The following is a 25,606-nucleotide window of genomic DNA, read 5'->3' on the forward strand; positions in this document are numbered from 1 at the left end:
CCGAACGGAGGGAAGCAGCCGGGGAAGGCGGGCGCGCGCCCAGCAGGGACCTTTCTGCATCCCGGGGAAAGAGGCGCAGGGCGGCCGAGGCGGGGGCCGCTCCTCCTCTCGCCCCGTCCCTCTGGCGAGGGCTGGCGGTGGGGCCGCCCGGTTTCCCTGCTCGCTTCCTCGCGCCTCCTCCGGACTTCCGCACTCTCCTCCTCAGCCTTCCTTCTTCTCGCCCCCCCCCGCCCCCGTTTTCTCCCGGCGGCAGAAGCAGCGGCGCACTGAGGGCCAGCGCCTTGAGGGGCTTCCTAGGACTGGCGGGCCTCTCCCGCGCGGCCTCCGGCCCAGCCCTCCTGCCCGCCGGGGGGGGGGGCGCGCGGAAGGCGAGGCGGGCCCCCTCGGGAGGAGAAAGCGGCCCGCCCGAGGCTCCCTCCCGTGGGGCCTGGGCGCGGGGCGCATGCGCTCCGTGGGCGCCGCCATTTTGACGGGGCCCCGCCGGGCCGGGGAGAGGAGGCCCTGGGCGAAGGGCGGCGGCAGCAGCGGCCGCCTCCTCCTCCTCCTCCTCCTCCTGCCCGCGGGACCCCCTTCGCCCCCCGGGGGCCATGGGCAACACGGCGAGCGAGCGCGGGTCCGGGGAGCGTCCGGGGAGCAAGGCGCCCCGCTCGGAGGCTCCGCCGGCCAAGGAGCCCCCGCCCCACAAGATCATGGTGGGCAGCAGCGACGACCCCGCGCTCTTCAGCGCCCCCGACGCCAAGGTAGCCCTTGAGGACCCGCGGCGGGGGGGGGGGCGTCTTGCCTTCTGCATCCCCCCCCGACTAGAGACCCGGCGGGGGGAAGCGGGGGGGTCCAGCTGCTTCGAGGGAGGTCTCGCGGGGGACCCCGCCCTAGTGCCCCCCCAGCTGAATCCCAAGGGCCGCCTCCCGGGGGCTGGGGGGGGTCGGGCTTCGGTGGGCGCTGGGGGGGGGACCCGGGGGAAAGATGCAGCTCTTGCTTTCCTCCTGCAGCTTCCCGCGGACAAAGGTTTTGTGTCTTGGCACCATGACTTGGACGAGTCCATCAAGCCAGCCCAGCAGGCTCGTCCCACCGTCATACGATGGACGGAGGGAGGGAAGGAAGTCTTCATCTCTGGATCCTTCAACAATTGGAGTGCCAAGATCCCTCTCATTAAAAGGTGCCTTGGCTGCTCTGCCTGTGTGTCGGGGAGGAGAGGTTGTTGCACAGAGCAAACGCCGGCCAGAAGAGCAAGGGGGGTCTGGGAATGAAAGGACTGCTCACATCCATCCATGCGCCTCATGGGCTTGTTAGGGCTTGATGGCTCAGCCGGTGCAAAGCATTGTGCTCTGCTGCGATGGATGCTCTGAAGGCCCGACTTTGGTGTGTGATGGCCCCATGTCGGACATGGCACATTGCAAAGGTTCGAAATGCTTCACATAAAACGCATCATTAATCCTGGCAGGGTAGGGCAGTAACATCTTGATTTTGCAAAGGAAACAATGATTGAGGAGAAGATGTAGTCAGATGTAGTCTCCCCAGGAACACAGGGGGGGGGCTCTCTCTCACTTTAAGCCTACTTCAACATGCCCTTTTTTGAAAACTGAAAAAGCTGGTTTTTAAAAAATGGAACTGAGATCTACACCACCTCTTTAGCTTATGAATTCTGCTTTTAACCTAAACAGGGCATAGACTGAGCTTGAACTGAAGATGAAGTCTATATTTTGTTTAGGAGCAGATTCGTCCACTATCTAGGCCAGGGGTCCCCAAACTTTTAAAACGGGGCTGGTTCATTTTCCCTCAGACACTGTTGGGGGCCGGACTATAATTTGAAAAAAATATGAATGAATTCCTATGCACACTACACATATTTTATTTGTAGTGCACAAAAAACAGGAAAAACAATACAATATTTAAAATGAATGGTTTTAATCAACATAAACTTATAAGTATTTCAATTGGGAAGTATTGCTAATGCTCGTCCCTACAACCTGGCCTACACAGGGATCTCCCTAACCCCCATGGCCCAGTCTACATGCAGGCCTTCCATGCCCCCATCCCCACAACCCAGCTTATACATCTCTCCCTAACCCCCTTCCCCACAACCCAGCCTATGCATGTGCTTCTCTAACCTTCCCTAATCCTTAAGCCCCATCCTCACGACCCAACTTGCCCGTGTTTCTCCCTAACCCCCCCCACCCAGCTTGCACGCCAGTCCTCCAACACCAAATCCCCACATGCCAGCTTGCCTGCATGTCACCCGTCCCCACGACTCCCGACTCACTGCGGGGGCAACTCCTCTGGCACATCACGAACTCGTGGCATTGCAGGTGCGCCAGATCGGGGGATTGGAGTCAATACTGGGCCCAGGGGGGCGAGGTGGGTACCCTAGGAGTACCCGAGGTGGGTACCCTAGGAGGGCACGGTGCTCTGCATCGCCAGCAAGGCCCTCACGTGGGCCAGTCCTTGCTCGCTTCGTCCACCCCGGAAGGGATGTGGCGCTGACCCGGGCCTGCTCCCTTCATCTCTGATTTTCTCGCAGAGTACTCCTGGGCAGTGTTCTGAATACTTTGTCAGCATTTGGGTTAGGGTTAGGCCTTTCTCCCCTCCTTCCTCGCTTCTCAGACGCCTCAGACCCTGGTAGAGACACTGTTCCCCCCTCAAGGCTGCCCTCTCGGCCTCTGCGCCCCACAGTGGGCGGCGGCTCAGGCAGGCAGGCAGGGGTGGCTGCCTACTACGCACCTCCGGCCTCCGGGGCAGGGAGATGCCCGGGTGGTACGTGAGGAGGCTGCGATTGGGAGATGGGGTCTGCGGCCCGTGGAACTTAGTTTGGGGACGCCTGATCTAGGCATTGTGGGCTTGGTAAAACGTACAACTTTAGTCCTTTCCAAACTTGAGTGCAATCTGTGTGTCTGGTCGAGGTTTACTACAACCACTCTAGGCTTCCCTGCTAGAGTAGAGCTGCCAGCTAGAACTCTGTTGTCTAGAAGATTTCCTCTCATGGGCATTCAGCCCCTGAACTGAAAGCTCTACAGCTAAAGGATTACCCTTGTGAGATTTAGGTTCTGGCATGCAACACCCTGTGCTGTGCTTCTGTTTCAGCTTCAGGTGATGATTAATTAAATGCTAATTAGTGGGTGGAACTAACCTTTCCTCACAGGTGCTTAACTTTAACTTCTTTTACTTGGATCTATTTACTGCAACTGAGACGCTTCTCCAGCTGTCACAGGTTTGTAAGAGCACAAAGATAATGGCAGGACAGGCTGTTCTCATTTAAGCCTCCCTCCCCACCAGTACCTAAAAGGGAAGGCAAGGGATTTCTAATAAATTCCAGACCTTACAGTAATTTGGAAATTTTACTGGTTTATTTCATACAATATTGTACAGAGAACAAGACTCGAGAGAAAGCTGGCATACATTGGAGGTCCCTTGAACTTGATGGGTAGAGCGTGCAGAGGGATGAACCACTGTGCCAACCTCTCGCCTTAAATACCACCCTGAAAGAATGAGGACATAAGGTTTCTCTAAAGCACCATTAAAACAGTAAAGACCACGGGGTTGCTTTGAAATAGGAGTTTAAATGTGATTAAAAAGTTTTAATGTGGCACTGAAAAACTATAAAGAAGGCACCATGTGAGCTCTGGAAAGGCTGTTCCCTAACGGGCTCCATCATTGAGTAGGCCATCTCCTTTGTGGCCATCTCCTCTTTTCACTTGACAGTAGGATACACAATTGGGCCCCCAAAGGGGGTCTTAAGATTCAGGGAGCTCTGTGTGGTGGCTCTGTGTTCTTCCAGGTACCCCAGTCTTGTGCCAGTATTGCTGTGGCATTTGACAGTACATGACAATTGCAGCTTTAGTACTTTGCTGTTCTTTTCGGGGCTCCCTGTAAATTCTGGCTCAATGTAGCTCACTTATACTTTGAGTAGTTTGATTAGTTTTCTAAGTTGTCCGTTTGGTTTTTTTGCAAGCTTTTGGGGGGCTTCTATAATAGATTTTATTTTCCCATTTTTGAAAGTAATGCGTAACGTGTTTTATATTGACTATTTTTATTTCTGTTGTGTTTTTTAAAAGATTATGTATGCCACCTGGAGCTTTATGGTTATGGGGCAGGATAGAACCATAGTTGATACATGAGTGGGCAGATGGTGCTGTGAGTGGATGGATGAGGCTCTAAGCTGTTGCCTCTCACTGTGGATGATTGCTCCCTCTCCTTTTAGCCACAATGACTTTGTCGCTATTCTGGACCTTCCTGAAGGGGAGCACCAGTACAAGTTCTTTGTGGATGGCCAGTGGGTTCATGATCCCTCCGAGGTAACTCCTTTTCTTCCGTGTGTCTGTGTCATATTGCTGAGAGGTCCTTCTGCACACGCGCCCCCCCCCCCCCCCGGGCTTGACCTTGTTGCCTGCCCTGCCAGCTTAGTTCTCTGAGCCAGGGTCACATGCTGCAGGCTACTTCCCTGGGTTAACTATCAGTGCACTCTGTAGCTTCTGATAGTTAGAAGAGGCAAGCAGGACCTTCTGGCTAAAATTGCCAATGACAAGGCCCCTGGCTTTCCTTCCAGTTTTGCTGGATTATTTTGACTGCTTCTAGGATTTCTTCTCTTTTTCTTTTTTTCAGGGTAGAATCCCTGGCACTTAACTGTGCTTCTGAATTTATGTACTGCTCCCCTAGTACATATTCTGACTGGCTTTTCGATGTAGTTCGTAGGTTTTAATTGAATAGTGAGACCTTGTGTTCTGCATTGCTTATATGTTACATCTACCACTACTGAGGATTTTTAAGTCTTCCTTTTTTGTATCTGTGTTTAACCTCCTCTACACAGTTCTCCTTGCTTCACCTGGGATGTGACTTTGTTCTCTGCATATATATGTTGGGAAGGGTGGGGATTTGACCTGCGGCTGTGGCATGTACCTCTGTCTTGTTTTTCAGCCAGTGGTCACCAGTCAGATGGGGACAATTAACAATCTGATTCATGTCAGGAAGTCTGACTTCGAAGTGTTTGATGCTTTAAAGGTGGACTCCCTAGAAAGTTCAGAGACTTCCTGTCGAGGTGACTTTCTTGTGCTGTTGGTGTCAACATCCAAAATGATGGTGTTTCCTGGTTTCCTTTCTCATACTATCTTTATTTTTAATAGACCTTTCTGGCTCCCCTCCTGGAATATATAGCCAAGAAATGTATGTCTATCGACCTGAGGAGCGTTTCAAGTCCCCGCCCATTCTTCCTCCCCATCTCCTCCAAGTCATCCTTAACAAGGATACTAACATTTCGGTGAGTACCAATCCGAAGGCAGTATACAGCAAGACCTTTATAGAGGGCTCCATGGTGGGAGGTGCAGCCTTACTCTAAAGGGAGCTGTGGTTCCCAGAGTGGCTGGAGCAGGACAGGTCACACCTATCTGCTATGGGGTGTGCCCACATGGATTGGCCTCAGGCGGCTAAAATTAAAGGTACAGTGGTGCCTCCCAAGACGGAAAGAATCCGTTCTGTGATTCTCTTCGTCTAGCGGTTTTTTCGTCTTGCGAAGCAAGCCCATTGACGGATTAGCGGATTAGCGCTATTAGCGGCTTTTAGCGGCTTATCTGCTGATCGGATCAGCTGATAAGCGGCTTAGCAGCTTAGAAAAAGGGGGGAGGGGAAAAAAACCAGCAGGAACTCGCAAGATATTGTCTTTTTTTATAATATTTTATTAAGTTTTATCAATAGAAAAATTCAGAAAAATACAAAAACAGAAAAAAACAAAATTACAAAATACAAAAATACAAACATTAAACACAAAAAAGAAGAAAAAACACATATAAAAGAAAACAAAACTCCCTCTTTTTTTTGATTTCTCATCTTTAGTTAACTTATTTTCCTGACTTCCTCGCGCCTCCCTTTTTTGTATCCCTTTAAAAAATTGGTTCAGCAAATTCATATCCAATTTATCAATCCCATCTTACATTTTACCTAGAACCCCTTCAGTTCATTTCAACGTCATCAGCATTCAAAAATTTTACAATGTTTCTGTAAATAATTTTTCAATTTCCTCCAATCTTCTTCCACAAGCTCTTCTCCCTGGTCTCGGATTCTGCCAGTCATCTCCGCCATCTCCATGTAGTCTATTAATTGCATTTGCCATTCTTCCAGGGTGGGTAACTCTTGTGTCTTCCAGTGCTTTGCAATAAGAATTCTTGCTGCTGCTGTAGCATACATAAAGAAAGTTCTATCCTTCTTTAACACCGATTGGCCAACTATGCCCAGGAGAAAAGCCTCTGGTTTCTTCAGGAAAGTATATTTAAATACCTTTTTCATTTCATTATAGATCATTTCCCAGAAAGCCTTAATCCTTGGGCACGTCCACCAAAGGTGAAAGAATGTGCCTTCAGTTTCCTTACATTTCCAGCATTTATTGTCGGGCAAATGATATATTTTTGCAAGCTTGACTGGAGTCATGTACCACCTGTACATCATTTTCATAATATTCTCTCTTAAGGCATTACATGCCGTAAATTTAATCACGGTGGTCCACAACTTCTCCCAGTCAGCAAACATAATATTGTATCCTATATCCTGTGCCCATTTTATCATTGCAGATTTTACCGTTTCTTCCTCAGTATTCCATTTCAGCAGCCGATTGTACATTCTTGATAGTATCTTAGCATTGGGTTCTAACAATTCTGTTTCTAACTTTGATTTTTCCACCTGGAAACCAATTTTTTTATCCAAGTTATAAACCTCTCTTATTTGAAAATAATGTAACCAGTCTCGCACCTTCTCTTTGAGTTTGTCATAACTCTGCAATTTCAATTTGTCACCTTCCTGTTCTAAAATTTCCCAATATTTTGGCCATTTGGCCTCCATGTTAAGTTTTTTCAAAGCTTTCACTTCCATAGGTGATAGCCACCTTGGGGTTTTACTCTCCAAAAAGTCTTTGTACCTTATCCAGACATTAAACAATGCTTTCCTAACAATATAGTTTTTAAATGCCTTATGTGCTTTTACCTTGCCATACCACAAATATGCATGCCACCCAAATATGTTGTCATACCCTTCAAGATCCAAAAAATCTGTATTCTCAAGAAGTAGCCATTCCTTCAGCCAGCAAAAAGCTGCTGACTCATAATAAAGTTTAAAGTCTGGCAGGGCAAACCCCCCTCTGTCTTTAGCATCAGTAAGTATCTTAAATTTTATTCTGGGCTTTTTGCCCTGCCAGACAAATCTAGATATATATCTTTGCCACTTCTTGAAACAATCCATCTTGTCGATAATTTGCAATGACTGAAATAGAAATAACATTCTCGGCAATACATTCATCTTAATAACAGCAATTCGACCCAGCAAGGAAAGCTTCAAATTCGACCAAATTTCTAGATCTTTTTTCACTTCTGACCAGCATTTCTCATAGTTGTCTTTAAATAAGTTCACATTCTTAGATGTCATATTCACCCCCAGGAGAACTCGCAAGACATTGTCGTCTTGCGAAGCAAGCCCATAGGAGTTTCGTTTTGCGAAGCACCTCCAAAACGGAAAACTCTTTCGTCTAGCGAGTTTTCCGTCTTGCGAGGCATTCGTCTTGCGGGGCACCACTGTACATGTAAGCACCCAGTGACAGAATTAGAAATGGCTGCATAGGTGAAAAGTGACCTTTCCTTCTGTTTCAGTGTGACCCAGCCCTCTTGCCTGAGCCAAACCATGTGATGCTGAACCATCTCTATGCCCTGTCAATTAAGGTAAGGCCAGGACCAGGCAGCCTGCAGGGCTTCTTCCTCTTCTTGCTCCTCCTCCGCAGAGCTTGAGGGCAATGGACTGAGTGTTCTCTCTTCTCTCTCATTCCTGCCATGCACGGCACCATCTTGCTAATTGCTTTACCTCCTTGCCCAGTTGTGGGTTTTAACAGTTTAGAATTCAGGGTAAGATAGCTATGATTGAGGGAGCTGTTCAGAAAAAAAAGCATTCTTGGGGAGAAGCTGAAATGGGAGACTAAACCACTGAGCCTCTTAGTCCTGCCAATCGGAAGGTTGATGGTTTGAATCTGTGTGGTGGCGTGAGCTCCTGTTGCTCTGTCCCAGTTTCTGCCAACCTAGCAGTTTGAAAGCACACCAGTTCAAGTAGATAGATAGGTACCACTGCGGCGGGAAGGTAAATGGCGTTTCTGTGCGCTCTGTTTTCTGTCACAGTGTTCCGTTGTACCAGAAGCAGTTTAATAATGCTGGCCACTTGACCCCAAAAGCTGTCTGTGGACAAGCTCCCTTGGCTTGAAAAGGGAGATGAGTGCCACACCCCATAGTCGCCTTCGACTGGACTTGACCGTCTAGGGGTCCTTTACCTGAAATGGAAAGCACTTCTTATGTCTGAGGCTGCCTATATCTTGTCTGCTGTTCTGCTCCAAGTGCCTCTTCTCAAATATCCCACTTTCTTCCAGCTCTTCTCAATGAGGATGGGAGCAGCCCATTTTACACTTTGAGTCTGCAAGTATTTTACTTTGGAAGAAAATTAAGAATGGGGAAAGAGGAAGGGTGAAAGTGTGTAAAAACCCTCTAAGCACAAACTTTCTGCTCTAATATCTTCATTCTCTTAACCCCTGCTCAGAACTTCCCCCCCCCCAGCCCTCTGTAAGCAGTTAGTGAGGGGTAGCCAATACCTGGTGCTCTCCAGATGTTTGGGACTACAGTTCCCATCGTCTTCGACAATTGTCCATATTGGCTGGAGCTGATAGGATTTGCAGTCCAAAACATGTAGTGGAGAGTGCCATGCCATGGTATTCTAGAACCCTTTAAATGCTCCTCTCTCCTTCCCTCCCAGGATGGTGTCATGGTGCTCAGTGCCACTCATCGCTACAAGAAGAAATACGTCACTACTCTCCTCTACAAGCCCATCTGAGTTGGGTCTCTCCTTGTCTCCATGGGAGCACAGGCCGCTGCTCTGTCTGCGCACATCGGAAAAGAAGCAGACACAAGAGCGGTCGGTCGGCTTCTGGGCTCTTCGTCAGAGGCTACTGCTCTGCATGAGATCAGTCTCTATTGGCTTGGCAGGCTGGTCGGGAGCTTTCTTCCTTGATGGCTGTTTGTGACATACAAGTTGCACCTCTTTGTAGCATAAGGATATTACCAAATTTGGGGGATGCATTATCTTCTTTAGACTTATCAGCCATGGGGGTGAAATGGCTTCCTCCTGGGGAATGTGAAGAAGCACTGAGCCTGCCTTTCTGGCTAACCTATCCTGGAATCCCCCAAGCGTTTTCTAGCAGTAGAACAGTGTTACGGTAGAGATCGGCTGCTCCTTATTTTACCTGGCCCTGGGAGAATTATACATTTCCTGCTCCCTTTATGTTCCAGTCATTGTTGGTTAACATAGGGCCTTTGCCAAGGGATGCTACAGTGGGGGGACCGGGACCCAGAGGATAGGTCTAGCTAGCACATGGTTACAAATCATGATGACTAGATAGAACCTCCACACTTACAAGGAGTTCCCATCAAGTGCTGCCTGTCGGTTTCCTGACAGCATCTTGTTGACCATGGTCGGAAGAAGTGTGTTGGACTACACAGACCTCTGGTCTAATGGGGCAGGGCAGTTCTTACATGCTTAACACCTACCGCTGCAGGCCTTTTATAGCCACATTCAAAATTGCAGAGTTGCTTCAGTGTGGTGCCATTTTAAACCATAAGGTGCTTGTCCTTTCCTGTGGAATCACACTGTTCTGGGGCAGTATTTTCAGTGTTGGACACTCCTGTGAAGGGCCCTTGAGTCACTCCTCATCAGAATATTTTTATTATCCAAGAAAAGAATCGGCTGTGGTCTGCAGACATATGCAAACAAATACTGTGCAGCAGGAAGTAGCTGCAGTGCTAGGTGTGGAAGGCAATTGACGCTGGAAATGTGGAGCTGCCTTGCAGTCTCACACCAAAGGTCCATTTTGCCCAGCCAGCTGGAAGCTAATAAAGAGAGCAGGTTTATGAAGACTTTCCTCTCTTCTTTATCCCCAGAATCAAAGGCATATTGCATCTGAATGTTGAGGCTGTTTTAAGATGTCTTGGGCAATAGTTACTTAATATTTACATTCATTGGAATTGGCTTTTCCTGCCTATTTCTAGCCCTCAGCTGCTGGGGAGAGCCTGGCCACTGCCTTCACACTACACCCGTTTTGGGAAGAGCATCACATCTTACAATGGAACTTGGCGTGACCTGTAGTTGGCCAACTCCCTTTCCCTAACACATTAGCTTAGCGGTCATTTTGACATATATTTGTGTGTGTTTTAAGAGTGAATTTTATATGGGCATGGAAAAAAGTCCTGAGATACCTGACATTTCTCTGGCGGCTAGCACATCTCTTAGGATCTTGAGAATCACAGTTTTGACTTACTGATGTCTTAAACATTTTCTAGCCTTCAAAACAGTGGATATTTGGGGGTGGGGAAATGAGTGAATTAGATGCTTTAAGAAATATTCTTACCTAGTGCTGTTGTTCTGGGCACTGGACTGTCTCGCCAGAGTGGTGCATGCTCTAGTTATCTCCCGCTTGGACTACTGCAATGCACTCTACGTGGGGCTACCTTTGAAGGTGACTCGGAAACTACAACTAATCCAGAATGCGGCAGCTAGACTGGTGACTGGGGGCGGCTACCAAAACCACATAACACCGGTCTTGAAAGACCTACATTGGCTCCCAGTACGTTTCCGAGCACAATTCAAAGTGTTGGTGCTGACCTTTAAAGCCCTAAATGGCCTTGGTCCAGTATATCTGAAGGAGCGTCTCCAGCCCCATCGTTCTACCCGGACACTGAGGTCCAGCGCCGAGGGCCTTCTGGCGGTTCCCTCATTGTGAGAAGCAAAGCTACAGGGAACCAGGCAGAGGGTCTTCTCGGTAGTGGCGCCCGCCCTGTGGAACGCCCTCCCACGAGATGTCAAAGCGATAAACAACTACCTGACATTCAGAAGACATCTTAAGGCAGCCCTGTTCAGGGACGTTTTTAACGTGTGATATTTTTGTGTATTTTTGGTTGCTATGGAAGCCGCCCAGAGTGGCTGGGGAGGCCCAGCCAGATGGGCGGAGTATAAATAAATAAATAAATAAATGCAAGCAAGCAGCGTTAAGTTAGTAGTCACTTGGACCATGCTGTCGGCTCAGATTGTCATGTGGAGAGAAGTGCAGAAATGCAGGAAGAGAATAGAAGAGCTGAGGTGAACTAAGAAGTGGGCTGGTGCTCGCAGCAGGCAGGGAAGGGGCAGGGCTAATGGCAGAAGCTTGGGGGGGCATAAATAGAAAAGGGCCTCTGTACGGCTCTTGCATGGTTTCCATACTGGCAGGTTGCCTGGCAGAGAGGAGCTGAGCACTTTGTGGCTACTTGAGGGATTTGCAAGTTCTCCCTCCCTAACCTTTAGCTACGCGCTCATACAGCCAAAAGCGTTCAGCGTCAGCCTGGATAGAGGAAAGGGCTGAGTGGTCCATACCCCTCCATCCCAGCCTGCTTGAACTGCATTCACAGGTCCCATCTGTGTCTTGCTTAAGCAGTTAAGTAAGTTGTTTTGCATCAAGAAAGATTTGAAGAGAGACAGCTCCTTTTATAGCATGCAAATACCCTGCCCTGTTGGGTGGTGAGAGGCAGATGATGTCAGCATCTCCAAATAACCGGGGGGGGGGGCGGGCGAGATAATGGAATTTAACATTCAGCCTGATCCTTTTCCTCCTCACAGCAGGAGGTCCTGGCTGAGCATGGGGAGCCACAGGGAGCACCTGCACAGGATACGGTTCCTTTTAATGTACAGATACTTGCAATATGGAATGGGTGTGTGGTGCTCTTCCAAGTGTTCCTGTTGATGGCAGCTTGTATGGGGTAAGAGGAACCAGTTTTCCCTTTACCGTGAAAAAGTGTCGTCAGAGAGACTTTGGAGGGTCATCCCAGAATCTACATTGACCCCTTTCCCATCAGGGGCATAGTCCAGTTTTAATTTATTGTGTACAGAAACTGAAGATTTTTTTTCATTGAAATGTAACTTTAATAAAAATTTATGCACGTTATTAAATGGAAAACAGGCTTGGTGCTGAGTCTCTTGTTGTGGTTCTTATTAGCTTGGACGTGGAGTGGGGGGGGGCAGTGTCTCATGTTTGTTCCTGTCGTGGAATAGTGACTAGAAGCAGGCAAAGTCATGGCCTCATAGATTTATGGCCTTTATAGGGATTGTGGGGAGCCCCTGAGATCTGGAGACGTCGGCTGTCCAGCTGTGTGTATGCAGCCCCATGCCCCCAGCAAACCCACTTACCGTATTTTTCGCCCTATAGGACGCACTTTTCCCCCTCCAAAAATGAAGGGGAAATGTGTGTGCGTCCTATGGGGCGAATGCAGGCTTCAGGAAGCTATCCCCCCAGCCCGGCAAGCTCCCAGAGCGATGCCAAAGCTGCCTCGTGGCTCGGCTCCCTCAGCTTTCTGTTATTGTTCCTGAAAATCCGGCTCGGCTGAGCCAGTCTAGGCTGCACAGGCTTCTCTTTGCCAAGGCAGCCTCGGGCTCAGGCTGTGAGCAAGCAGCACGAGTCGAGCGCCGAGCGGAGCAAACCTCAGCCTGGCACGCGTCTCAGAGAGAATCGGCCTGGTGCGTGCGGCGGGGGAAAGTGCTGCTCGCTCCCTGCCACGGGATGGCGGAGGGCAGGAGGGGGAAGAGGGAATTCCCAAGTTATGGGCGACTTTCGGGAGCATGCCTCCCATCAGCCAGAGAGAGAGTGTGAGATGCCAGCTGCGGGTCCGCGCTCTCTGCGGGGACTGGGGTGCAGCGGCCCCGATCCTCTGTGCCACACGCGGCGGGGGAAGCTGGGGGCTCGCGGGCGGGGATGTCCAACGAGATCGCACGTTTGCTGCAGAGGAAGCGCCTTTCCCGCAGGCTCCCCATCGCCGATCCCCATGAGCAAGCGAGCAAGCTTTGGGTTGCCCTTGGCGAAGTTCAGCCACAGTTTAAACGTCTCCCGCGGCGGCCTGCTGGATGCCCCCTCGGCGGCGGCTGCTTCCTCTCCCAGTGGGAAGGTTGTGAGCCACCCAGAGGGGATGGGCGAGCAGGCCAGTGCCTGTTGCTAGCTTGGCCTCTCTCCCACCCGCCGAGGCAAGGGGAAGTGAGCTGTGCCTTGCACGCCCTCCAGCTCCCAGAGGGCTACAGAAGAGGGTGCAAAGGCGGTAGGTCCCCGCACAAGTAACAGCAGCCGCTTCCTCTCACAGGGCCCCACCGGCCGCCCAGGCGGATCCTTCCTGTCGTGCCACCCCCAGAAAGGTGGCGGGCGGGCAGGGACGCTTCCCGGGCAGGGACGCTACACCTCGTCTCAGAGATGTAGCATGGAGGATTGGGCCCAGCAGAGATACTTGGAAAAAGAGAGTAACCCTGGCTGCTTGTGCAAGGGCCCGGGGGATCCCGATTGTGCTCTATCCGGTTAAGAGCACAGGTATGGAGCAGCTGCGCCTGTAGGGATCAAACACTGTTCTCTCTTCTTCGATCTTGCTCTCTTAGTAGTCTTGCTTGTCCCAGTCAAATGGCATGAGACATGCAGGCTTCAGTTGGCTGCAAGGTACTGTATTGCCCGGCTGTGGACTTTGGAGTTCAGAGAGGGAGCCAGTGCTCTCTGGGTCCTCAGCCGCCTTATTCCACCAGCTACAGATGAGTGCGCGCAGCTTTGGCATCGCTCTGGCTCCCGTTCTGGGGGCTGGGGTCAGGGAAGCTCGGGCTTCCCCCACGCCTGGGGGGGGGATAAATCCCCCCCCAATTTAGGTGCGTCCTATGGGCCGGTGCGTCCTATAGGGCGAAAAATACAGTATGTTCATCAGTGTAAGTGGCTCCAAAGGCTAAAATTACCCCTCCAAGGATGTGGCTCAAAATTTGCTCCTTTAGAGGGAGCACAACTCTTTCTATCTGGCTTTGAGCGGGGCCTGACAGGCTTCACAAGGGCTGTGGCTGCTGGTCAGGCCTGCCGGGGAGTGGGCCCCAGCCAACAGAATGTCTGGAGCAGGTTCCACGGGGGGGATGCGCTGGGACACCCAATCTCAGTGATCATGGGTAGGAGGAGGAGTTATTCTAAGATCAGACCATGTCACTACCGAGGAGGCAGGTTTAGTCATTGTTTGAGGACTATCCCTGCCTCCGGGTCTGGTCTTGACCGGACGGATCAACCCACATGACCTGAAGGTGCTGCTGTGCAATGCCAGGTCCGTGACTCATAAAACCACTGCCATCCATGACTTGATCGTGGATGGAGGACTTGACCTGGCATGTGTGACAGAGACTTGGTTGGATGAAGCAGATGGGCCTGTCCTTGCTGCTGCTTGTCCACCAGGTTTCTTGTACACACAGCAACCCAGGTCATATGGGCGCGGGGGGGGGGTTGCAGTGATGTTTAAGAAGTCACTGGCTTACACCGGGCATCATATTGGGAAGACCCAGTTCTCTGAGTGCATGTTCTGGAAGTTGGGCAATAGGGGCAGTACAGGATTCCTTTTGGTGTACCTGCTCCATGATTGCAGTCATGGGATTGTTGTTTCACATAGAATCATAGAGTTGGAATAGACCACAAGGGCCATCGAGTCCAACCCCCTGCCAAGCAGGAAACACCATCAGAGCACTCCTGACATATGGTTGTCAAGCCTCTGCTTAAAGACCTCCAAAGTAGGAGACTCCACCACACTCCTTGGCAGCAAATTCCACTGTCAAACAGCTCTTACTGTCAGGAAGTTCTTCCTAATGCTTAGGTGGAATCTTCTTTCTTGTAGTTTGGATCCATTGCTCCGTGTCCACTTCTCTGGAGCAGCAGAAAACAACCTTTCTCCCTCTCTCCCTCCTCTATGTGACATCCTTTTATATATTTGAACATGGCTATCATATCACCCCTTAACCTCCTCTTCTCCAGGCTAAACATGTCCAGCTCCCTTAGCCGTTCCTCATAAGGCATTGTTTCCAGGCCTTGGACCATTTTGGTTGCCCTCCTCTGGACACGTTCCAGTTTGTCAGTGTCCTTCTTGAACTGTGGTGCCCAGAACTGGACACAGTACTCCAGGTGTGGTCTGACCAGAGCAGAATACAGTGGCACTATTACTTCCCTTGATCTAGATGCTATACTCCTATTGATGCAGCCCAGAATTGCATTGGCCTTTTTTTTTTAAATAATATTTATTAGAGGTTTAATAGTTACAGAAAAAAGAAGAAAGAAACATAAAAAGTTTAACAGAACAAAACAATACCTTACAATACATCAAAAATAAAAAGAAAAAAAAGACAGCAAAACAACAAGAAAAACAAAAACATTGAAAAACACATCCAATATTTCCGTATCTTTACCTTTCATTTACTTGTTTCATCGATCTCCTCACACCTCCCTTTTTTGTATTCTAGTTCAATTAGCTATTTCAGCAAATCCTTTCCATCTTTCTCAATTTTTTGTTCTATAATTTATCTTAACACAATCTAACCTTAAATTTTCCTCTTTGGCCCATTAACAATCAGTTTTTGCTTAATTCTTTATAACATTTCTGCTAAAGCCATATAACGTCATTCCAGCATCCTTCTAACATTCATTAATTTTGCAATATTTCTGTAAGTATACTTTGAATTTTTTCCAATCTTCTTCCACCGACTCTTCTCCCTGGTCTCGGATTCTGCCAGTCATTGCCGCCAATTCCATGTAGTCCATCAGCTTCATCTGCCATTCTTCCCGGGTGGGTAGATCTTGTGTCTTCCAATGCTTTGCGATAAGTATTCTTGCTGCTGTTGTGGCATATATAAAGAAAGTTCTATCCTTCTTTGGCACCAATTGGCCGACCATGCCCAGGAGAAAGGCCTCTGGTTTCTTCAGGAAGGTATATTTAAATACCTTTTTCATTTCATTATAAATCATCTCCCAGAAATTCTTAATCCTTGGGCATGTCCACCAAAGGTGAAAGAATGTACCTTCAGTCTCATTACATTTCCAGCATTTATTATCGGGCAAATGGTAGATTTTTGCAAGCTTGACTGGTGTTATGTACCACTTGTAAATCATTTTCATTAAATTCTCTTTTAAGGCATACATGCCACAAACTTCATACCTGTGGTCCATAACTGTTCCCAGGCAGCCATCATAATGTTATGTCCAACATCTTGTGCCCATTTAATCATAGCACATTTCACCGTTTCATCCTGAGTATTCCATTTCAACAGCAAGTTATACATTCTTGACAAATTCTTAACTTTGGGGTCTAACAATTCTGTTTCCAATTTTGATTTTTCCACCTGGAAGCCTAGTTTTTTGTCCAAATTATATGCCTCCATTATTTGATAATAATGGAGCCAATCTCGCACTCTGTTTTTTAATTTTTCAAAACTCTGCAGTTTTAATCTGTCTCCCTCTTGTTCCAGAATTTCCCAATACTTCGGCCATTTGGCCTCCTTATTGAGTTTTTTCTGAGCCTTTGCTTCCATTGGTGACAGCTATCTTGGGGTTTTATTTTCTAACAAGTCCTTATATCTTATCCAGACATTAAACAGTGCTTTTCTGACAATATGGTTTTTAAACGCTTTGTGTGCTTTAACCTTATCATACCACAGATATGCATGCCAACCAAATACATTGTTGAAACCTTCCAAATCCAACACATCAGTGTTTTCAAGAAGCATCCATTCTCTCAGCCAACAAAAAGCGGCTGATTCATAATAAAGTTTAAGGTCTGGCAGGGCAAATCCACCTCTTTCTTTAGCATCTGTTAATATCTTAAATTTTATTCGAGGCTTCTTGCCCTGCCAGACAAATCTAGAGATGTCTCTGCCACTTTGTCCAAAATTTGCAATGTTTGAAACAGAAACAGCAACCTTAGCAATACGTTCATTTTTATCACAGCAATTTGGCCTAACAGTGATAACTTCCAAGTTTGACCATATTTCTAAGTCCTTTTTCACTTCAGTCCAACATTTTTCATAGTTATCCTTAAATAAATTCACGTTTTTATCAGTCATGTTAACCCCTAAATATTTCACTTTCTTAACTAATGTTAATCCTGTCTCCTTCTGAAACGTATCTCTCTCCATCACAGTTAGATTTTTCTCTAAAACCTTAGTTTTCATCTTGTTCAACTTAAAGCCTGCTACCTGACCAAAATCTTGAATCAATTCCAATACTCTTTTAGTACTAGATTCTGGCTTCTGTAAAGTCAATACCAAATCATCAGCAAATGCTTTCAATTTGTACTGTTTAGCTCCCACTTGTATACTGTCAGGGAACTGCCATCGGAGGAACAGGTGGTGGAGAGGCTCACGGAGGCTGGGAGAGACTCAGCAGCGGAAGCAGGAACCAGCAGGGGGAGAGGTGAGTCTCCGGTGGAAGGGCTCACGGAGGCTGGGAGAGACGCAGCAGCTGAAGCAGGAACCAGCAGGGGGAGAGGTGGGTCTCTGAGGGAAAGCGAGCAAGAGGGAGGGGTCAGGGACACGTCCAGCGAGAACAGTGGGGAGGTATCTGAACCTCCCATAGGGGGAGACCCACTCCTCGCCGGAAACTGTCACGCCGCGAGTCCAGGAGACGTGTTTCCGTTAAGGAGCTTTTATGCTGGATGCGATTCCGAAAACAACCACTGTCGGAATCTGCAAGTGACTAGAGCAGCCATGTCTGAGGGGCTCTGTCACAGACAGAGGTTTGTGAACTTGCACAGACTCTGAGGGACTACGATTTTACGCACAAGCAGCTCATCATCCCATCACAGCATTCCGACAGTCCCTGTAAGCTGTTTGTGCAGGAGAAGGCATCATGAGTGACCCAGCCGGAACCGGAGAAGCAGGAGTTGGAGCTGGTCCAAGCTTGGAAGAAAGGTACCGGGCGTTGGAGATCCAACTGGCGCTGCAGACGGCGAGGCTTGAGGAGAGAAGGGCTCAGGATGCAGACAAAAAGGGGAAAGACACCCAGTTCACCAGAAAGGTACCAGGATTGGTGCAGAAGTTTGGGGGGGATCCCAAGGACTACCATGCCTTTAGAACAGAGATGCAATATGCCCTCAATGTGCAGTTTGATGAATTCCCTGACGAGGAATCGCGAGTGGCTTTCGTGATTGGGCATCTTGAAAGGGGGGCGAGGGACTGGGTTAGACCCCTGATGGCAACGAATAATGACGTCCTAAAGGACACCATGAAGTTCTTTCGTGCAATGGATCTCATGTTTTCCAGCGATATTGAGCAGGGAGTGGTGCGCAGACAGCTAATGGCTTGCAAGCAGCGGAGCCGATCTGTCCGTGAGTACTGGACTGAGTTCACCATGCTGGTTCACAGATTGGGGTGGGATTTATCGGCGGAACCCATTCAAATGCTATTTGAAGAAGGGCTTGCTTCGACTGTGAAAGACAAACTTTCCCGGAGTCCCAAGGCGGTTTCTATTGATCAGCTGGCCAAATCTGCGCTGACCATAGGAGCGCGCCAGGAGGCGAGAGCCTTGGAGAGGCGGGAAGGGAAGGGGGAACGTTGGAAGGAGTTCCGCATTCCAGACATTCCAGAGCCAACTTTCCCGCCGGCAGAGCCGATGGAAATCAGAACAGCGCGCGTGCGCGCAGTTTCAAAGCCCAGTGAGGGGGGAAAGAAGGAGGGAAAAGGCGCCCGGAAATGCTATCTCTGCCAACAGCCAGGTCACTTTGCCAGAGTCTGCCCCCAGAGGAAGGAATGGCAAGGGATGGTGGGAGCTGTTGAGGGAGGAGTGGAGGAAACACTGGAGCAAGTAAAAGCCAACGCCTGGCTGCAACCGTCGGGGCACAGCAGCCAGGCCAAAGAGCAGTGAAAGTGCCCACGCCAGAACCTCCTAAACCTGCCCTAGTGATAGAAGTGTCGCTAGAGCTGCAAAACGGATACCCTCTAAAGATAAAGGCGCTGTTGGACTCAGGCAGCTCCTGCAATTTCATGAGCAAAGAGTTTGCAGCTGAACACCAGATACAGACTATCCCTTTAAGCAGGGCAGCAGTCGAAGAAGGAGCAAAAAGGGTTTTCTTGTGTGGGTGTTTCTTTGTGGCTGATTAGCTGTTTTCCCTGTGTAAAGGTCAGAGGGGGCAGGGTTTCTGTTGAGGCAGGGGATTAGCTGTGGGAGGAGCTTATCAGAGTTTGCAGGGCAGCAGTTGAAGAAGGAGCAAAAAGGGTTCTCTTGTGTGTATGTGTTTCTTTGTGGCTGATTAGCTGTTCTCCCTGTGTAAAGGTCAGAGGGGGCAGGGTTTCTGTTGAGGCAGGGGATTAGCTGTGGGAGGAGCTTATCAGAGTTTGCAGGGCAGCGGCGCGCGCCTAGCGGCGTGGGCAATTATACCCATATTTTAGATTTAGGGGAACTAGTCTCAAACGTTTGTTGGGGGAGACCTAGGTTTTTTTTGTGGGGGAAGTTATTTGTCCTGTCTTCAAGCTTTTTATGATGGAGGACCTCTGTAGCCACCCCCAACGACACGATCTCAAGATGGAAGGGGAGGGAACAGCTGCAGTCGCCTGCGATTCCTGCGCAGTGTTTGCCATCTTGCCAAAGGTTGCAGGCAGCTTTACCTGCAGCAATTGCATGTTGATTGCCCTCTTAAAAGACAAAGTCCAGCAACTGGAGGAACGTGTAGCTACGCTCCAAAGAATTAGAGAGCTGGAGCTCTTCTTGGAAGCAACAGAGCACACTGTCTCCACCAAGGAGGAGACAGGGGACTCCCCTGAGAAGGAGGCTAGTTCACCAACATAGGAGCCAGATATATGGAGAAACGTGACTCAAAGAAGTAGGAGGCCCAGGGTTCACTCTGATTGTTTAGAAATACACAATCGTTTTGAGGTCCTCTCCCCTAGCATGGAAGACGAAGAGCAGACTCCATTTGAGGATCTCTCCCTCATTACAGTCGATCAGGTACATGAAGACGAGCAGCAAAGTCAGTCCTCAGGGAATGTGCAGGCGACCTTGGAACGGACAGCTCACGGAAGAACCCCGACCAAACCCAAGAGGAGGCGTGTAGTGGTGATAGGGGATTCCCTACTGAGGGGAACAGAAGCAGTGATCTGTGGGCCTGACAAGATGTCTCGGGAAGTGTGCTGTCTCCCCGGGGCTAAGATCCAAGATGTAACTGAACGACTGCAAGGAATCATAAAACCCACTGACAAATACCCCTTCCTCTTGGTTCATGTGGGAACCAATGACACTGCAAGCAATAGCCTCCAGAAGATCAAAAGAGACTACGAGGCTCTCGGCAGGAAATTGAAGCAACTAAATGCACAAATTGTCATCTCATCTGTCCTCCCAGTTGAACGACGTGGCCCAGGGAGAGAGGGGAAAATAGTGGAAGTGAACAGCTGGCTTCGCAAATGGTGTAAACAGGAACGGTTTGGATTCTTAGATCACGGACTGCAGTTTCTTGAAGATGGACTTCTGGCAAGTGATGGGCTGCACCTCACAACGGTTGGGAGAAATGTTTTTGCCAAAAATCTCAGAAACCTCATCAGGAGGGCTTTAAACTGACTAATGTGGGGGAGGGAGACAGTGCTCCTGAAGGTAGGAGTCTATCAATTAATGAAGATGATCATCCAAATGTCATAGACCAAATGGAGCAAACAGCACGCGGACCTAGTGGTGGGAGGAAAAAATCCTTAAATAAGAGGCACGGGGGAATGATTAATGGACTTCAATGTCTGTACACTAATGCTCAAAGCATGGGAAATAAACAAGATGAGCTTGAGCTCTTGGTACAGCAAACTAAATATGACATAATAGGCATCACTGAAACCTGGTGGGATAAGTCCCACGATTGGAATGTAATAAGGGGGGGATACAATCTATTTCAGAGAAACAGACCAGACAAGAAAGGAGGAGGAGTGGCGTTATATGTCAGGGATGAGTATACCTGTGAAGAGATCCAAGATTTAGAAACTCAAAGCCAAAGTGAGAGCATTTGGGTCAAAATTAAGGGAGAGAAGAATAACAGAGACCTCATTGTGGGAGTTTACTATAGATCCCCAAGCCAAACGGAGGACATAGATGATGCCTTCCTGGAACAGATGGCCAAGCATGCAAAAGGAAGGGAGATAGTAGTAATGGGGGACTTCAATTACCCGGATATTTGTTGGATGTCAAACTCAGCCAAGAGCATAAGGTCAAACAGATTCCTCACTGGCCTTGCAGACAACTTCATTGTCCAGAAAGTGGGAGAAGCAACAAGAAGAACAGCCATTTTAGATCTGGTCCTAACCAATGTTGATGACCTGGTTAGTGGGGTAGATGTGGATGGATCATTAGGCGCGAGTGATCATGCTCTTCTGAAGTTTACTATACAGCGGAAAGGAGCAGCCAAGCATACTAGGACTCAATTTCTTGACTTTAAGAAAGCCGACTTCATAAAGCTTAGGGAAGTGCTGGGTGAGATCCCATGGACAGCAATACTAAAAGGAAAGGGAGTTCATGATGGCTGGGAGTTTGTTAAGAGGGAGATAGTAAAAGCACAACGTCAGGCAATACCAATGAGACGGAAACATGGAAGGTGCCTACAGAAGCCAGGGTGGCTATCTAAAGAACCTTTAACTGAATTAAGATTAAAAAAGGATGTGTACAAAAAATGGAAAAGGGGGGAAACCACCAAAGAGGAATTCAAACAAATAGCCAGCACGTGTAGACACAAAGTCAGAAAAGCTAAAGCACAGAATGAACTCAGGCTTGCTAGAGAGGTTAAAAGCAACAAAAAAGGCTTTTATGGGTATGTTCGTAGCAAAAGGAAGAACAAAGAAACAGTGGGGTCACTCAGAGGAGAAGATGGTGAAATGCAAACAGGGGACACAGAAAGGGCTGAACTCCTCAATGCCTTCTTTGCCTCAGTCTTCTCCGATAAAGAAAACAATGCCCAACCTAAAGAATTTGGAGCAAATGATTCAGCAGAGGAAACACAGCCCAGAATAACTAAGGAGATGGTACAAGAATATTTGGCTAGTTTAGATGTATTCAAGTCTCCAGGGCCAGATGAACTGCATCCAAGAGTATTAAAAGAACTGGCAGATGTGATCTCAGAACCACTGGCAGTCATCTTTGAGAATTCCTGGAGAACAGGCGAAGTCCCGGCAGACTGGAGGAGGGCAAATGTTGTCCCTATTTTCAAAAAGGGGAAAAGAGAGGACCCAAATAACTACCGCCCAGTCAGTCTGACATCAATACCAGGGAAGATTCTGGAGCAGATCATTAAGCAAACAGTCTGTGAGCACCTAGAAAGGAATGCTGTGATCACCAATAGTCAGCATGGATTTCTGAAAAATAAGTCATGTCAGACTAACCTGATCTCGTTTTTTGACAAAATTACAAGCATGGTAGATGAAGGGAACGCAGTGGATGTCGCCTACCTTGATTTCAGCAAGGCATTCGACAAGGTGCCCCATGATATTCTTGTAAAGAAGCTGGTAAAATGCGGTCTTGACTATGCTACCACTCAGTGGATTTGTAACTGGCTGACTGACCGAACCCAAAGGGTGCTCATCAATGGTTCCTCTTCATCCTGGAGAAGAGTGACTAGTGGGGTGCCACAGGGTTCTGTCTTGGGCCCGGTCTTATTCAACATCTTTATCAACGACTTGGATGATGGACTCAAGGGCATCCTGATCAAATTTGCAGATGACACCAAACTGGGAGGGGTGGCTAACACCCCAGAGGACAGGATCACACTTCAAAACGACCTTGACAGATTAGAGAACTGGGCAAAAACAAACAAGATGAATTTTAACAGGGAGAAATGTAAAGTATTGCACTTGGGCGGAAAAAATGAGAGGCACAAATACAAGATGGGTGACACCTGGCTTGAGAGCAGTGCATGTGAAAAGGATCTAGGAGTCTTGGTTGAGCACAAACTTGACATGAGCCAACAGTGTGACGCGGCAGCTAAAAAAGCCAATGCAATTCTGGGCTGCATCAATAGGAGTATAGCATCTAGATCAAGGGAAGTAATAGTGCCACTGTATTCTGCTCTGGTCAGACCACACCTGGAGTACTGTGTCCAGTTCTGGGCACCACAATTCAAGAAGGACACTGACAAACTGGAACGTGTCCAGAGGAGGGCAACCAAAATGGTCCAAGGCCTGGAAACGATGCCTTATGAGGAACGGCTAAGGGAGCTGGGCATGTTTAGCCTGGAGAAGAGGAGGTTAAGGGGTGATATGATAGCCATGTTCAAATATATAAAAGGATGTCACATAGAGGAGGGAGAAAGGTTGTTTTCTGCTGCTCCAGAGAAGCGGACACAGAGCAATGGATCCAAACTACAAGAAAGAAGATTCACCTAAACATTAGGAAGAACTTCCTGACAGTAAGAGCTGTTTGACAGTGGAATTTGCTGCCAAGGAGTGTGGTGGAGTCTCCTACTTTGGAGGTCTTTAAGCAGAGGCTTGACAACCATATGTCAGGAGTGCTCTGATGGTGTTTCCTGCTTGGCAGGGGGTTGGACTCGATGGCCCTTGTGGTCTCTTCCAACTCTATGATTCTATGATTCTATGATTCTAAGCAACCCCCTGCAGGTGACCACGATCGATGGCAGGGAGCTGTTGGGAGGAGAAGTCAGCTTGCAGACCATCCCAATGATAATGAAGGTGGCAGGGCACACCGAACTGATAGCGTTTAATGTGGCCACCTTGGGAGGGGCACCTATTATTTTGGGGTTGAGCTGGCTGGCGTTACATGATCCGCTGGTGGGCTGGCATCAGAGAGTGGTTTCCTTTGGTTCCGCACATTGCTTAGAACACTGCAAGGAGGGAAAGGGTTCAGCAGGGGCCCAAGCTACCCTAGCAGGTACAGAAGTAACGGAGAAAGTGAAGGTACCATGACAATACACAGATCTCAGCGACGTGTTCAGTGAAAGGGAAGCTGACCAACTACCCCCGCATAGACCCTTTGACTGTCAAATCGATTTACTCCCTGGGGCACAGCTCCCTGTAGGCAAGTTGTATGCCATGTCAGACAGAGAGATGCAGGAGCTAAGAGAGTTCATTGACAAGAACCTGAAGAGAGGTTTCATCAGAGAGTCCAGAGCGGTGGGAGGTAGCCCAGTGTTTTTTGTGGATAAAAAAAACCACGGACAAGCCGAGACTTGTGTGTGACTTCAGGGCTTTAAACGCAGTGTCAGAACCGGTGGCCTTCCCTATGCCCAGGATTGACGACATTTTGACCAGGGTGCGGAAAGGAAAGATTTTTACAAAGCTGGACCTAAGGGGGGCGTACAACCTGATACGAATAAGGAAAGGGGATGAATGGAAAACCACCATGTTCACCCCTTTGGGGGCATTTGAATATTTAGTAATGCCCTTCGGATTACAAGCAGGCTCGGCGTGCTTCCAATCGTTTATGAACCACGTACTGGGGTCTTTGCTTTACAAGAATTGTGTGGCCTTCCTAGATGACGTGTTGGTGTATTCTGAGAATGAGGAGCAGCATGTGAGAGACGTCAGAGAAGTGTTGAGCAGGCTGCAAGCCAACCGGCTGTGGGTAAAACTGGAGAAGTGTCAGTTTCATACCAAGGAGGTGGAATTCCTGGGGTACCGCCTGTCAGACAAGGGATTGGCCATGGATCCCGGCAAGGTCCAGGTAGTGCTGGAATGGAAAACACCCAAAACAAAGAAGGATGTGCAGAGGTTCCTAGGGTTTGGGAATTTTTATCGTAAGTTCATCCGAAACTTTGCTCACCTGACGGCGCCCATTACGGACTGTCTCAGCAGTAAGAAGAAATTTGTTTGGACTGAGGAGGCGGAGCGAGCATTTGAGGAACTAAAAAGGGCCTTCGCCTCTGAAGAACAACTTCTGCATGTGGATTTACAAAAAAAGATGAGAGTCGAAACAGACGCATCAGACAGAGCTGTAGGGGCGGTGCTTCTGCAGCCAGGGAAGGAGGAGTCAGAGTGAAGACCGTGTGCCTTTTTTTCGCGAAAGCTGAACAAATCCGAGAGGAACTACACGGTGTACGACCGAGAACTACTCGCCATTCATGAGGCTTTCCGGAGATGGAGGCACCTGCTAATTGGCGCACAACATAAGGTGCAAGTGTGCACTGACCACAAGAACCTAGAGTATTGGAGAACGGCACGAGTGCTCAACCAACGGCAAGTGAGATGGGCACAGGAGTTCTCCAAATTTAACTTTGAGATTTGTTACGTGCCAGGCCCAGAGAACATTAGGGCGGACACTCTCTCACGCAAACCTGAATATTTGGAGGGGGAGGGAGCACCCGAAGAAAGACATGTCATTCCAGAGGACCGTTGGGTGTGTGGGGCAGCATTGGTGGGGCAAAGAGAACTGGTAGAGGGAACGGAGCATGATGAATACGCCCAGGACAAACTCAGGGGTCTCAGGAGGGAGGGAGATAAACCCGGAGGGTTTGAGGAGAGAAACGGGGCGTTGTATTACAAGGGAGCGTTATATATACCTGAAGGAGAGTTGAGGGGGAAGGTACTCAAGCAGCTGCACGATAGCCCCACCGCTGGGCATTTTGGGCAACACAAAACCATGTGGCTGGTTACCAGGGAATTTTGGTGGCCCAAGGTTAGGGAAGATGTGCGGGAGTATGTGAGAGGTTGTGACCGATGCCAGCGAGCCAAAGGGGAGAGGCGGGCGCTGGCAGGGTTATTAGAACCGCTACCCACACCTGAAAGACCATGGGAAGCAGTGGCAATAGATTTCACGACTGATCTGCCAAAGTCCAGAGGGAAAACA

General features: G+C 48.8%; 1 protein-coding gene across 2 annotated transcripts; it reads left to right on the forward strand.

Annotated features, from left to right (window-relative positions):
* Positions 1-480: 480 nt before the first annotated feature.
* PRKAB2 (protein kinase AMP-activated non-catalytic subunit beta 2) lies at positions 481-9,917 on the forward strand. Of its 2 annotated transcripts, none has more exons than XM_082226687.1 (7): positions 481-740; positions 990-1,156; positions 4,196-4,289; positions 4,909-5,029; positions 5,115-5,248; positions 7,620-7,688; positions 8,381-8,754. In XM_082226687.1, the coding sequence occupies exons 1-7, from the start codon at positions 588-590 to the stop codon at positions 8,420-8,422; spliced, it is 780 nt and encodes a 259-aa protein (XP_082082813.1). In that variant the 5' UTR covers positions 481-587; the 3' UTR covers positions 8,423-8,754. The 2 variants fall into 2 exon arrangements, with proteins under 2 accessions (XP_082082813.1, XP_082082812.1); XM_082226686.1 differs by lacking the exon at positions 8,381-8,754 and adding an exon at positions 8,761-9,917 and having other exon boundaries at positions 483-740.
* Positions 9,918-25,606: the final 15,689 nt, after the last annotated feature.

This window comes from Podarcis vaucheri (assembly GCF_965113315.1).
Source record: "Podarcis vaucheri genome assembly, chromosome: 6".
NCBI lineage: Eukaryota > Metazoa > Chordata > Lepidosauria > Squamata > Lacertidae > Podarcis > Podarcis vaucheri.